The sequence below is a fragment of the Hemicordylus capensis genome, chromosome 2 (assembly GCF_027244095.1).
Source record: "Hemicordylus capensis ecotype Gifberg chromosome 2, rHemCap1.1.pri, whole genome shotgun sequence".
Classification (NCBI taxonomy): Eukaryota; Metazoa; Chordata; class Lepidosauria; order Squamata; family Cordylidae; genus Hemicordylus; species Hemicordylus capensis.
Window position 1 is genome coordinate 210,074,094 of NC_069658.1, and position 13,329 is coordinate 210,087,422.

A 13,329-nucleotide genomic window follows, 5' to 3' on the forward strand; every position below is an offset into this window, starting at 1 on the left:
CTGGCCCTATCCAGCCCCAGCACAGCATCCCTCCGGTGACTGTTGCTGGTATCTATCATCTTTCTTTTTAGACTGTGAGCCCTTTGGGGACAGGGATCCATCTTATTTATTTATTTATTTCTCTACGTAAACCACCTTGGAACCTTTTGTTGAAAAGTGGTATATAAATATTTGTTGTTTTGTTTGTTCCTGCAGGCAGGCAGGCAGGTGCTCTTCCCAGAGCTTGCCTTGCTCACCCATGTCACCTCCCATTCAAATGCAAACCAAGGTGGGTCCTGCTTAGCAAAGGGGGGCGCCTCATGCTTGCTACCCCAAGACCAGCTCTCCTCCTGGAGCCTCCGTGTTGCATGCAGAAGGTGCAGAAGGGTTCAGTTCCTGGCAGGTTTCTGTGGGGCTGGGAAGGTATGACTCCCTGGAGAGCCCCTGTGCTGCGCTTCGACGGCCAAGGCTCTGCCTTGTGAGGCAGCTTGGTGTATTCCCACTCTGCAGCCAGGACACCCTGAGGATGGCCGCTTTGTCTTTAGGAGCCCCGGAGTGGACTGTGCTTGATTCTGGGGAACTGCTCCTCAGACACACACACACACCCTTATCTGCCGCCTTCTCCCCTGCTGATCTACGGGAGGAGAGCTGGTCTTGGGGTAGCAAGCATGACGTGTCCCCTCTGCTAAGCAGTGTCCACCCTGGTTTGCATTTGGATGGGAGGCTGCATCAGTGAACACTGTAAGGGGCTCCCCTTTAGTAGTGTGTCCGGACCGGTCCGGCGGCCATTCCAAAGAATGGCTGAACTGCCGCACCGGTCCGGTCCTGCCTGGTTCGGGTCCGGGTGGGGGGTATGCCTTTAAGGGCGGGAGGGCTTGCTTAGCCCTCCCGCCTCCTTGCCCCCGCCAGCGCCCGTATTTTCCAGTATAGGGGCGCTGGAAACCAGCCGCGTCCCCGCTGCTGCCGCGGCGGCGGCGAAAGAACTCCCAATGGTACTGCCAGCCCTCCCTCCCTCCCTCCCAGCTAGCTGCCCGCTCACTCGCTCACCGCTCACCCGATAGGAAACGAGAGGAGCTCCGGCACAGAGCTCCTCTCGTTTGGAAGGCCTCCGGCATAATGGTGTTTTGCGCGCACGCACATGCGCGCGCCGCAAAGCACGCCGTTCACCAGAGGCCCGGTCTACCCGCCGGGAAAGGGCTGGGTAGACCGGGCCTCCGGCGAACGGCGTGCTTTGCGGCACACGCATGCGTGCGCACGCAAAACACCATTATGCCGGAGGCCTTCCAAACGAGAGGAGCTCTGTGCCGGAGCTCCTCTCGTTTCCTATCAGGTGAGCGGTGAGCAGGCGGGCGGGCAGCTAGCTGGGAGGGAGGGAGGGAGGGCTGGCAGTACCATTGGGAGTTCTTTCGCCGCGGCGGCGGCGGCAGCGGGGGGGTGGCTGGTTTCCAGCGCCCCTATACTGGAAAATACGGGCGCTGGCGGGGGCAAGGAGGCGGGAGGGCTAAGCAAGCCCTCCCCGCCCCAAAAACAAGGCCCCCCTTCGGTGCCGGTCCGGACTTCTCCGGACCGTGCACATCACTACTCCCCTTTGGGGGTGGGGCTGCTCTGGGGAGAGCATCTGCCTGCTTGGAGGAAGAAGGGTCCAAGTTCCCTCCCGGGCGGCATCTCCAAGAAAGGGCTGAGGGAGAGACTCCTGCCTGCAACCTGGGAGAAGCCGCTGCCAGTCTGGGTAGACAAGACTGAGCGAGATGGACCAAGCGTCTGACTCCGTATAGGGCAGCTTCCGGTGTCTGTCTTGAGCTCAAATGGCTCTCTTTGCTGCTTGGAACCCTTGTTTGTGTTGATAAAGGCTTGCAGAGAGAGACACCTTTTAGAACTGCTGAAGACCCGGACCCAAACAGCCAGCTGGGAATAGATGCACCTGGACACTGTGCAAACGGTCGGTGAATTCAGCCCCGGAAGCGCCTGTGTCTTGTGGGGATGGGGCCACAGCCGAGCGGCAGAGCCCCTGCTTGGCATTCAGGGGGTCCCAGGTTGAATCGCCGGCAGCTGCTCCAGGTTGGGCTGGGGGAGACGCCAGCCTGCAACCTGCGAGAGCCGCTGCCAGTCAGGGTAGACAGTACTGAGCTAGATGGACCAAGAGTCTGACTCGGTAGAAGGCAGCTTCCTGTGTTCACGCGGCTCGGACGAATCCACTCTGGCCCCACTGCAGAGAGCTGTGCCTCTCCCTGCCCCCAGAGGCCGGCGGGGGGCGGGGTGTAGGGCAGGGCCCTGGGAGTCAGGGAGGAGGTGGGCAGAGGCCGTGCCTCTTGCTGGTGAGCGGCCCCAGAGCAGCCTGTGCCTTGGCTGCTGGGTTTCAGGCCGGCGTCCTTTGCCGCGCTGTCAGGGGAAGTGGGACTCCGTCGTGGCTCTTTGCCCAGCAGGGTGGGAAGGCTGTAGCCACTTGACCGGGGGGCGCGGGGGGGCGCGGCAGGGGGAGAGAAGTGACAGCTGGTCTTCTGGTCGTGTGAGTATGGCTTGTCCCCTTTGCTAAGCGGGGCCTGCCCTGGTTCCCACTTGGAGGGGAGCACTCATTGTGGAGCATCTATTGGCACGCCGAAGGTGGTCCCAGGTTCCCTCCCTGGCAGCATCTCCCGGTAGGGCTGAGAGGGACTCCTGCCTGCAGCCTGAGAGAGCCGCTGCCAGCCAGTGTAGACAGTACTGAGCTAGAGGGACCAGTGGCTTGACTCCGTAGAAGGCAGCTTCCTAGATCCCTGTGAGATCTAGGAAGAGAAACTAATTGGGATCTGAGAGACTAATTGGGATCGTGTCCCCGCGGCACACCACGGGGCCGCCCCCTCCACCGTCTCGCTGCGGTTGCCCGGGCCCTCCTTGTGGTTAGCCGTGCCTGGGTGATGGATGCCGCGATCGTGCCGGGGCGTGTGTGCCTGTGCGTGTACGCGCACTCCTCCGAGGTGAGGCGAGGTGAGGGGGTGAGGCCAGCAACCGCCAAAAAGCCTGTGTGGGTAAATGCGGTAATTAAAGCGCTCATTAACTCCAGTGGCTGAATGTGCGAGATAGATCATTCCAGGGCGGCAGCTGGGAGAGCAGCAGGCTAGTGATGGATGGCTTGCTCCGCGGAGGACAGGGAGGCCGTGGTGGCCCGCTCTGCCTGGGCACTCCGGGGAGAGCGCCAGCAGCGGCTCTCCTGGCTGCCTGCACAGCCTGCCGTGGCTTCTCTGTGAAGGCGGGGAGGCGTTGGGGCTGGGGAGGAGCCCAGGCATCCGCCCTGCTGGCATGATTACTTGGGGTATCCGTGATTGCCCTGCTCTGCCCGAGCGGCTGCTGCAGCAGAACTGAACTGCAGAACGTGGAGGCTGCGGCCTATCAGTAGCCATTGGGCTTGATGGCCCCGTGGAGCCTCTTTGTTCAGGAGCAGTCTACCTCTAAATACCAGTTGCTGGGGCGCAAGAGTTCCCTCATGTCCTGCCTGTGGGTTTCCTGGAGGCGTACCTCTGCCCCACTGTTGGAAGCCAGATCCCGGGTCAGATGCTTGCTCTCCATAAGAGATCGTTCTGAACTGGAACCCCGGCTGCTATCCGGGACAGCGAAATAAGAGTGCAAGGAAAGCCCTGCTAGATCGGGCCAAAGGCCCATCTAGTCCAGCACCCAGCTTCATGCAGCGGCCAGCCAGGTGCGTCTGGGAAGCCCACAAGCCATGCCCTCTTTGATCCTGATGGAAATTGACAGCTGTCCGGGCGTAAGAACAAAATGGAACTCCCACTCAGAGCAGCAGTCTACCTGTGATCACTAAATGGCAGGGGCACACACCACGGGAGGGCTGTTGGCCTTTGTGGCTTGCTCTGCGGCGGCGCTGGCAGCTTCTACAGAAGAGAGAGCCGCCTCTGGTGGATGCATTCCCTCAATTGGCAGAGAGAGGAATGTAAACAGTTGACCTCAGCGGCTCTGGAACGGGAGAGAGCCATTCTGTGACACTGCAAAGAGGCCCAAAGACCTGCGAGATCAGCACGGCGGCAGCCTGTGTCGGCAGCACCCAGCGATAACGCGCCCTCCTGCGCTCTGCCGTGCTGAACTCCTGTGGCGTCTCAGCACTCGAGGGCCACCTCCTGCAATGGCTTGGCAGGGAATTCCGGACGGAAGAGGAGAAGCCTCCCCCAGCATAGCATTAAGGACAACAACTCCCATCATCCCTGGCCACAGGGGCCTTTGGAGCCGAGGTGGAGCACCCCTGCTTGATGGGGTTTGCTGCCCCACAGGAAGGTGCCTCGTCCAGCATCCTGTTTCCCACCAGACGCCTCTGGGAAGCCCGTCTAGTGGCTCAGTGCTAGAGCGGCGGTACTGGTTCTGCATGCAGAAGGTCCTTGGTTCGGTCCCTGGCAGCATCTCCAGGTAGGGCTGGGAAAGAACCCTGCCTGAAGCCTTGGAGAAGCCGCTGCCAGTTGGTGCTGGCAAAACTGAGCGAGATGTGTGTCAGTGGCCTGACTCGGAAGAAGGCACCTTCCCGTGTGCCTGCCTAGCTCAGTCTTGTGTCTCTTCTGACCAGAAGGGGCTCTCCCAGGTTTCCGCATGGGACCTTTCCAGGCCCTAAACAGTTTGGGTGCTGGGTATTCAAGGAAATGCCTGCCGCCTTCGCTGTGAACCACACAACACCCATTGAGATCATCTGGAGAGGTCCGTCTGCAGTTGCCACCGGCTCGTCTGGGGGCTACTCGGGGACGGGCCTCCTCCGTTGCTGCTCCCGGACTTTGGAACGTGCTCCCTGCTGAAATCAGAGCCTCCCCATCTCTGGCAACTTTTTAAAAGGCGGTCAAGACACATCTGCTCACCCAGGCTTTTAATTAGATACTCTTTTAATTGTTTGATTTTTTAAAATAGTTTTAACGGTTTAAATTTTAAATTGTTGAAATGTTTTGACCTTTTTATTTGTTGTTTTTATTGTTGTAAAAAATACTGCGTTTGGGGCAGTATACGGATGGGTTAAATAAATAAATAAACCATAGGCCTGCCTGGAGATGCTGCCAGGGTTTGAACCTGGCGGCCTTCTGCGTGCGTAGCGGGCCCTCTGCCACCAAGGTCCCATCCCCCGGATGTGGTGGCGGAGCTTAGGACAAGGACATGGAAGAGGGTGGGTCTCCTGGGGGCGGTTAGTCCCGATGGCTGTGTGGAAACGCCAGGTCCCGAGGCAGTCTACCTCTGGACCTTAGGAAGCAACCGCAGAGGAGGGTGGTGGCTGGTCCCCTCCCGCGGGGCTGCTCTGAGGCGCGTCCTCCGAGGCCACCCGCCTCACGCCCGTGTCTCCACCCCCAGGTCCCATCACCAACGCGTTCATCACCTTGGCCCCCCCCAACATGCTCAACCCGGACAGCAAACCCGGCATCCCCCTGCCCAAGTTCCAGCGGCACCTGCACGGCGTGGGGAGCGCGGAAACCCCGGCCAGCGAGGGACTGACGCTCTGCCTCGGGCAGCACCAGAAGGTAGGGCAGGGGCAGCGCTCCGGAGGGATTCTCTGCGCGTCGTGTGTGCTGAGAGATTTATCCTTCCAGCCAGAGCAGGGGAGCGGCAGATGGCTGGTCTCTGCCGATGTGATGGGGATCTCAAGCAGGCTGGATGTTCCGGTACGGCGGTCCCCGCAGGGAAGCGTAGGCGCTGGCCCGTCTGCCTGCGTTTATATCTTGTGGAGGCCCGCCGGGCCAGCAGCAGCAGCCTGGAACTTCACCACCCTGCCCGGGGGGGGGGGTTCCCCAGGGGGGTGGCCAGAGGGCTCTGCTGCACCGCACCCAGAATGAGATCTTGCGTGGTGGCTGCTTTTCGTATCACGGGATTCCTTGCGTGTGGATGTAGGGAAATTCACGGGGCACTGAAGGGCCATTACGCTGTCCCGAGGCTGGATAGGGCCAGTTGCTCCCCCACTGCTCAGTAAGAGAATTGCCACTTTAAAAGGTGCCTCTTGCTCACTTGGCAGAGACTGACTAGGACACATGACGCCAGGTTGTCTAAAGCTGCTCTGGAGTTCCTAATTGCTGCTCCCTGGTCAGTGGCAGTCTACCTTTGAATCCGGGCTGCTGGGCAGAAGACAGGGCTGCTGGTTTCGTGGCCTCTCTGTGAGCATCCTGGAAGCGTCTGGCTGGCTGTCCCCTGGTTGGGAACAGGGTGCTGGGCCGGACGGAGCTCTTGGTCTCTTCTAACAGGCCTGCTTCGGTCTTCTTCTCCACCGCGCTTTGTGGGGCTTTATTTCTGGGTGTGTGTTTGAGCCTTGCTCTCCAGAAGTGCACCTTTCTTCCCAGCAGTGGGAGAACGGGTGCCCTCGTATTTGGGTAGGGGGCACTGGGGTGGAGAGCTGGTCTTGCAATAGCGAGCATGGATTGTTCCCTCTGCTAAGCAGGGCTTGCCTTGGCTTGTGTTGTGGGGGGTGACTGCACGTGAGCCCTGCACTCAGTCGGAGCTGGCCGTGCTGAGCTAGGTGGGCCAAGGGTCTGGCTCAGTAGAAGGCCGCTTCCTATGAATGGAATCGGGAGGGGAATGGGAAGGGCCGGTCTGGTGGTGAAGGCAACGTGTGCCGTTGACTCCTGCCGACCACAGAGCCCTGCGGTTGTCTGCACTGTAAGAAGTTCCCCTTCAGGGAAGAGCCCCTGCCGGCTTGCATGCAGAAGGTCCCAAGTTCCCTCCCTGGCAGCATCTCCAGCAAGGACTGAGAGAGACTCCTGCCTGCACCCTGGGAGAGTTGCTGCCAGTCTGTGTAGTGTCGTCGCCTCTGCTGCCCGCCTGTGCCAGCAAGCTAGACGGAGCAATGGTCTGACTCGGTCCAAGGCAGCTTCCTATGTACCTGCGACACCGGCAGGATGTCCCTAGGAGGCAAGCGCTGTTTCCGAAGCGTCTTGTTCACCATCGCTCGTGCCAGCTCCTCCTCGCCAGTCTCTTCCCTCCAGGGTGCTTTGACTCACGATCTCTCTCCTGCCTGTCACTTTCCCTCTCCGGAGACTGATGGGGCTGTCACCTTGGATGGATTAGCTCCTTGTGAAGGGAGGCCACCTGTTCCCCCCGCATGCGGCCTTCTCTCCTTTTTGGGTTGCTTCAGGTGAGGGGGAGAACCGGAGCACGCAGCCTACCTGGCCAGGGACACCCAGGTCTCCAGCTAGCCGTGCAGTGACGGGTCCCAGGGGGCTGTCAGTTCTGCTCTGGCCCTGCCAGCGTGGCTGCAGACCCCCTTCCCTCCGAGGCACGGCCTTGCTCCAAGAAGGACGTTCTCGGCAGAACTGAGCAGCGGCGCGTGCAGACTTCTTTCCCTCCTTTCTTCCTTCTGCCCTGCAAATCGTTTTGAGAACTAATTTGTTGAAAAGCAGTGTATAAAGGACGGCGATGTATATTTAACCCCTGGAACCCACTGTCACATGAGGCAACCATGGTTCGAGCTCAGGTGCTTTGAAAGGGGATTAAGGTGTGCAGGAGGAGAGCTAGCAAGTGCTCTCTTGATTTATTTTCTCTGCGGCCAGTCGTTGAGTTGTATTTATTTATTTATTATTTGATTTCTATACCACCTTTCCAAAACTGGCTCAGGGCAGTTTACACCAAGAAATAATAAACAAATAAGATGGCTCCCTGTCCCCAAAGGGCTCTCATTCTAAAAAGAAACATAAGACACACACCAGCAACAGTCACTGGAGGTCCTGTGCTGGGGGTGGAGAGGGCCAGTTACTCTCCCCCTGCTAAATCAAGAGAATCACCACAGTAAAAGGTGCCTCTTTGCCAAGTCAGCAGGAGTTCTGAGCTGGTTGTACAAACACAAACATAATGAACAATAACAGTTGAAGGCAATGGGGCAAAATAGAGCCTCCAGGTTCAGAGGCAGTGTACCACTGGATGTCCGTTTCGGGGGGGGGCAGTTTTGTTCATACCTTGCTTGTGATTTGCTTTTGAGGCATCCCAGGGGCCAGTGTGGAAAGCGGGATGTCTAACTGGATAAAGGGACACAAGTCTTGTGGTAGCAAGCATGACTGGTCCCCTCAGCTAAGCAGGGTCTGCCCTGGTTGCATATGAATGGGAGACTGTAAGAGATTCCCCTTCTTAGGGGATGGAGCCACTCTGGGAAGAGCAGAAGGTTCCAAGTTCCCTCCCTGGCAGCAGTTCCAAGACAGGGCTGAGAGAGATTCCTGCCTGCAACCTTGGAGAAGCCGCTGCCAGTCTGTGAAGACAATACTGAGCTAGATGGACCAAGGGTCTGACTCAGTATATGGCGGCTTCCTATGTTCCTAAGAAGCTGCCTTGGTCTATCTAGGTCAAAACTGTTTGCACGGATCGGCAGCGGCTCTCCCAGGTTCCAGGCAAGAGTCTCTCCCAGCCTGCCCTGGAGATGCTGCCAAGGAGTGAACCTGGGGACTTCTGCCTGCAAAGCTACCACTGAATTATGGCCCTATCCCAAATAAATTGCCTCTTTGGTCTAATCCTGCGGGGTTCTTTTAGTGAGTCTTGTTGCATAAGAACAGCCCTGCTGGGTCTGGCCCACTGTTTCACACAGTAGCCCACCAGATGCCTCCGAGAAGCCCACAGGCCAGAGGTGAGGGGACCATGCCCTCTCTCCTGCTGCTGCTCCCCTGCAACTGAGATTTGCAGGCCTCTTGCCTCTGAGGCTGGTGGTGGCCTATAGCCATCAAGACTAGTAGCCATTCATAGCCTTGTCCTCCATGGGTTTGTCTAAGCCCCTTTTAAAGCCATCCAGGCTAGTGGCTGTCACCGCGTCTTGTGGCAGAGAGTTCCATAGATTGATTATGTCCTATGTGAAAAAGTGCTTCCTCTTGTTGGTCCTACATTTTCCGGCCTTCAGTTTCATGGGATGACCCCTGGTTCTCGTGTTGTGAGAGAGGGAGGGAAACGTCTCTGTCCACTCTCTCTACTCCATCCATCATTGGATACCCTTCTATCATGTCTCCCCGCAGTGGCCTATTTTCCAAAGCAAAGAGCCCCCGATGTTGCAGCCTTGCCCCATAAGGAAGCTGCTGCCGCCCCTGAGCCTCCCGGCTGCCCTCTTCGGCCCCCTTTCCAGCTCTCCGGTGTCTTTAACCCTCTGGGCGGCGCGCCACCCTTCCGCGGGCCCTCTTGAGCAGAAGAGCGCCTCCCTAACCTTCAGAGAGCTCCCTGGCTTGCTTCCTTGACTGTGCGGCGTCCGTACTGCCGTTCAGTCCCCCCTCGCCAGAGAGGCCGCAATGACATGATGTCTTCCTCATCTCGAAGACGCTCTAATCACAGTCTGGGGAGTGGGAGCGGGACAGCACCCGGCTGCCTCTGCAGTGTCCACCCGCCAGCGCGCCGGATAAAGATCTCCTCTTATCGGCCGCGTGTCTGCTCCTAAATTAGAACAGCCACTCTCCGCCTGCGTGTCTGGCCTTCCTGATGAGGTGCCGGAGCGCCTGCTGTGAAGGAGGGGGGTCCCCCTGCGTTGCGTCTGTGGACGATCTCGCAGGCCGCTGGGGAGCATCGGGCGTGGGGCTGGGGGCCGGTCTGCTAACCGATTGGGCTGTGACCCCCAGTGCCTGGGGATGGGGCTGGAGCTCTCGGTGGCTGAGCATCTGCTTGGCAGGCAGAAGGCCTCAGGTTCCGTCTCTGGCAGCATCTCCAGATAGGGCTGGTAGAGACTCCTGCCTGGATCCTCGGAGAGATGCTGCCGGTCAGTGTGGACAACACGGAACTCGATGGACCAGGGGCCGGACTCGGTAGGAGGCAGTCTCCGACGTTGGTACAAATCTCACTTCTGTCACGGATTGAGGCAGTTGCTTTCAGCCTCTGCTCCTTAGACCGGAGATGGGAATCCTGACGAACCTGAATGTCAGTAGATGAATAAGTCAGTGGGGCCAGAAGATGGGTGATTTCAGCAAAAAACACATATGTACAAGGGGCCATTGCAGCAAGTGGGGTAAGCCTCAGTTGTTGTCTGCCCCAGTTTCGGCTGGGGGTGGGGGACTCTCGGGGAAAATAAGCTGCTGTCTGCTGAGTCAGGTCTTTGATCCATCTAGATCTGTGTTGTCTGCTCTGACTGGCAGCAGCTTTGCAGAGGCTCAGCAGAGGTTTTTCCAGTTCCCTCCTTTCTTATTTATTTGTTTAGCATAATTATGTGCCGCCCCAAACTCATGGCTCAAGGCAGTTTACACAACTCCACCTGCGGCGCACAAAAGCTCTCTCTGCCTTTCAGGCGGGGCGTTGAGCATTGCCCTGTCAAAAGGGCTTCGGAGGGCGAGGCCCCGCCCAGAACGGCCCTTGTGCAGCCTTCCGTGCCGGGCCCTCCGATTTGCACGCTCCTCCTGGACAAGCGTCTTCTCGGGCCCGCTGGTGTCGGGTGCTCCTGTCATCGCCGAGATGCATGAGCTTCCGCCCCTTGGATTCTGAACGAGAGGCTGTCGGATTGCTGGGGTTTTGTGACGAGATTATCCGCAGGCTTCTCCTTTGTGGCGCCTGGCTTTGTCCGTGAGCACTTCAAGGCCCGCCGTGCCGAAGCATAACTTGACACCCTTCCCTGCCAGCGTGTCCACTTACGGGGCTCTTCTCTCCGAGTTCCACTCCGCAGGCGACCCACTTCTTCGGGTGGGCGGTACTGAGGGGCCGGAGCTCCTCTCCCGCGGGCCCCCTTTTGTGTCTTGCCTGCTATTCCCTGTTCAGGACCTTGCGTGGGCTTCTGAGGAGTTCAGGAGGACCCCTCTTGTCTACTTCTTTCTTCCTGGATTTGGCAAGCGTTGTCAGTGAGCGCTTTGGATCTCTCTCTTGCTGCTGGTTACTGTCTCTTGCTTTTAATTCAAAAGCACAAACTCCCTGGCTGGCTTTTTGGTCCCTTGCCTCATTCCCCCCCCCAGCAGCACTGTCCAGGTACCTCTGCTTGGCTAGATCGATCTGTGTCGCTTGCCTGACCCCCGCCGTGTGCCCTCCTGTCTCTTTCAGGGATCCGGAGCGAGCTATTTGGAGAAAGCCGAGCGGCTGTATTCGCAGATGTGCTTGACCAGAGAGAAGGTGAGGCGCTCGGTTGGATCCGTCTCCGCGGTGTTCAGCGCTGCAGCAGGCTGATCACTTTGGGGTTTGTTCTGCGGTAGGCTGTGGATTCCCAGGCAGGGTCCTGTGGCAAGGGGTGGTGCACGGGGCTCTTCTGAGTGGGGTCCATACCACTTCTTGGTAGGGTCTGCACCACGTCTCCCGTTTTAGCCCCTGGCCTAGTTTGTTCTGCTGCTGGCACACCAATGCCCGCCAGCAAGGTTCCCCCTTCCTAGTCCAGGGAGGTCTTTTCCCTGCCCTCTTTTGCTCATCCTCTTCTCTTCTCAGACCTTGCTGGAAGACCAAGAGCAGCTGAAGATCCAGCTGATGGAGCTGGAGGAGGAGGTCAGCACCCTGCGCAAGGCCAACAAGGACCTCTTCCACTTCTCCAGCCGCATCCTCACCAAGCCGGGCAAGTGAAGCCCCTCCCGAAACCCGACCTGAGGTGGGAAGAGCAGGCCCGCCAGGCCTTTTCCCCTCGCTGGGACCGCCGTTGGGGTTAGGATGAGTGGCCTCAGGGCGAGGAGGGCGTGGTGGCTGGGTGTGAGGGGCTCCGCCCTCCTCTAGGCCGTGGCTTCTGGAAAAGGCTCCCAGGAGCGGCTGGGTGTCAGGACCTGCTTCTCCAGCAGTGGGAGGCGTTGCATCCAGAGAGGATGGGTTGCTCCTCCCACTCACCCAGCAGAATTTTGCAGGGGGATGTGGGAGGAGCCTGCCTGATGTCCCCCCTGCAGCGCAAAGTTCCTTGCATCAAGGTCACCCTGCCTCGGTGTGCTTTTTCGTCCCGTCTGTGGTTTCGCTAGTCAGGGTGGGCAGATCTTTTGGAGCAGTCCTCTGTGTGGCGGGGCGGGGTGGAGCTTGAGTGCAGCCTGCCGCCTTGGAGAGTAAGTCAGTCGCCAGAGATCTCTTTGGTTAACAGGGTTACATAATTTGATGGTTAGCAGTGGGCGATGGGTGGGTGTCGAGATGGGGATCAGCCCCCCCCATTTGCCTCTGAATGTCCCGCAGGAGGACACTCATTACCCAAATTGCCAGGGGGGTGGAAGGGGCAGGAAGTGTGTGCCTAGCTTCCGACCTTCATGGAAATGGTGTGTGTGACGCCGCCGTAGACACTAAAAGGAAGCATCTGGCGGCAGCAGGGTTAAAGGGAGGCCTGTTGTCGGAGGTCACTGGCCTTCCCAATCTGCCTTTCTGATGGTTGGCTGGGCAGGGTGGTAGTGGTCAAGGCAGCCCCCAGAACCCCCCACCCCGGGTTCCTCCTCGACGGTGTCTGAGTAGGGAAGTCCACACCCCGAGCCTCTGAGAGGGAAGGACCCTGGAAACACCGTATTGACTCAAATCCAAGCCTAGTTCCCTCCCAGTTCCTTTGATGTTCTAAATCCGGGGTTTGCCTTTAAATTCAGAGTCCCCTTCCTTTTTGGATAAATACAGGAATAACCTGTGTGTTGTGTTTTTAATAGTTTGTCTTCATGGTAGAGTCTTCTTGGATTCGGGTCAATACAGGGACAAGAGGGTAGACTCCTTTCCGCTCCGGCCCAAGGCGAAAGCTGCGCTTCTCCCTGGCTCTTTTTACAAAACACCTCCTCGCTTGTGGCCTGCCTTGAGTGCCGGGTCTCTTCAGTGCAGGGAGGCGGCGTTGGTGCCACGCTGGGTGCTGTACGCGCAGGTCTCTCGTCTGTTCTTCAGGGTGCGTCGTCGGACCCCTTGCCAAGAAGCCACTCGGGGCGGACCGGGGGCGGTTTCAGAGGCCATCGCCGAAAACCTGGAGAACTGCCTTCCACCACCGTTCTGCAGTCACGCTCTGTGAATGACCTACCTCAGATTCTGTCGTGCCAGAAGTCCTCTTGTTTACTTTTGTGCATTGGAGATATTTTCTTTTTTTAAAAAACAACAATCCCAACTTGTTTGCATACTGAATTGTGCTTTTGGTTTTCTTCCTCGCCGGTTATTCCACAGCCGGGTCCTTCCTGCATTGAAGAGGGGCTGGAGAGCGAGGCTGCCTTCGTCTCCTGCTTGGGGGCTTCCTAGACACATCTGGTGGGCCACTGTGAGGAACAAGATCCCGGATTAAATGGGCCTTGGGCTGGATGCCTAGTAAAGCTGCTGTGGGTGGGTTGGGGCAGGGAGCGGGGAGAGGCTGGCGTCCTCTGGAGAAAATAAGCGGCTGTCTGCTGAGTCAGGCCTTTGCTCCGTCTAGGCCAGTGTTGTCTGCTCTGACTGGCAGCAGCTTTGCAGGGGCTCGGGCAGAGGTCTTTCCCATCCCTTCTGTTCTGATTTATTTGTTTAGCATACTTATAGACTGCCCCAAGAGCAAGGCTCTTCTTACATTCTTACAGGTCTTGGCAG

The 13,329-nt window shown here is 58.3% G+C and overlaps 1 protein-coding gene across 6 annotated transcripts in view; it reads left to right on the forward strand.

Annotated features, from left to right (window-relative positions):
• The window catches only part of WDR18 (WD repeat domain 18), a 34,847-nt gene extending 21,952 nt beyond the window's left edge, over window positions 1–12,895 (forward strand). Inside the window, exons 8-11 of one of the 6 annotated variants that reach the window (XM_053300073.1) lie at window positions 5,287–5,453; window positions 10,900–10,968; window positions 11,275–11,431; window positions 12,444–12,628. In XM_053300073.1, coding sequence (XP_053156048.1) covers window positions 5,287–5,453; window positions 10,900–10,968; window positions 11,275–11,406 — 368 coding nt within the window. In that variant the 3' untranslated portion in view covers window positions 11,407–11,431; window positions 12,444–12,628. Of the gene's footprint in view, window positions 1–5,286; window positions 5,454–10,899; window positions 10,969–11,274; window positions 11,432–12,443 lie in introns of all 6 variants that reach the window. The other 5 variants (XM_053300074.1, XM_053300072.1, XM_053300071.1 and 2 more) reach the window with 5 other exon arrangements.
• The last annotated feature ends 434 nt before the right edge of the window (window positions 12,896–13,329 follow it).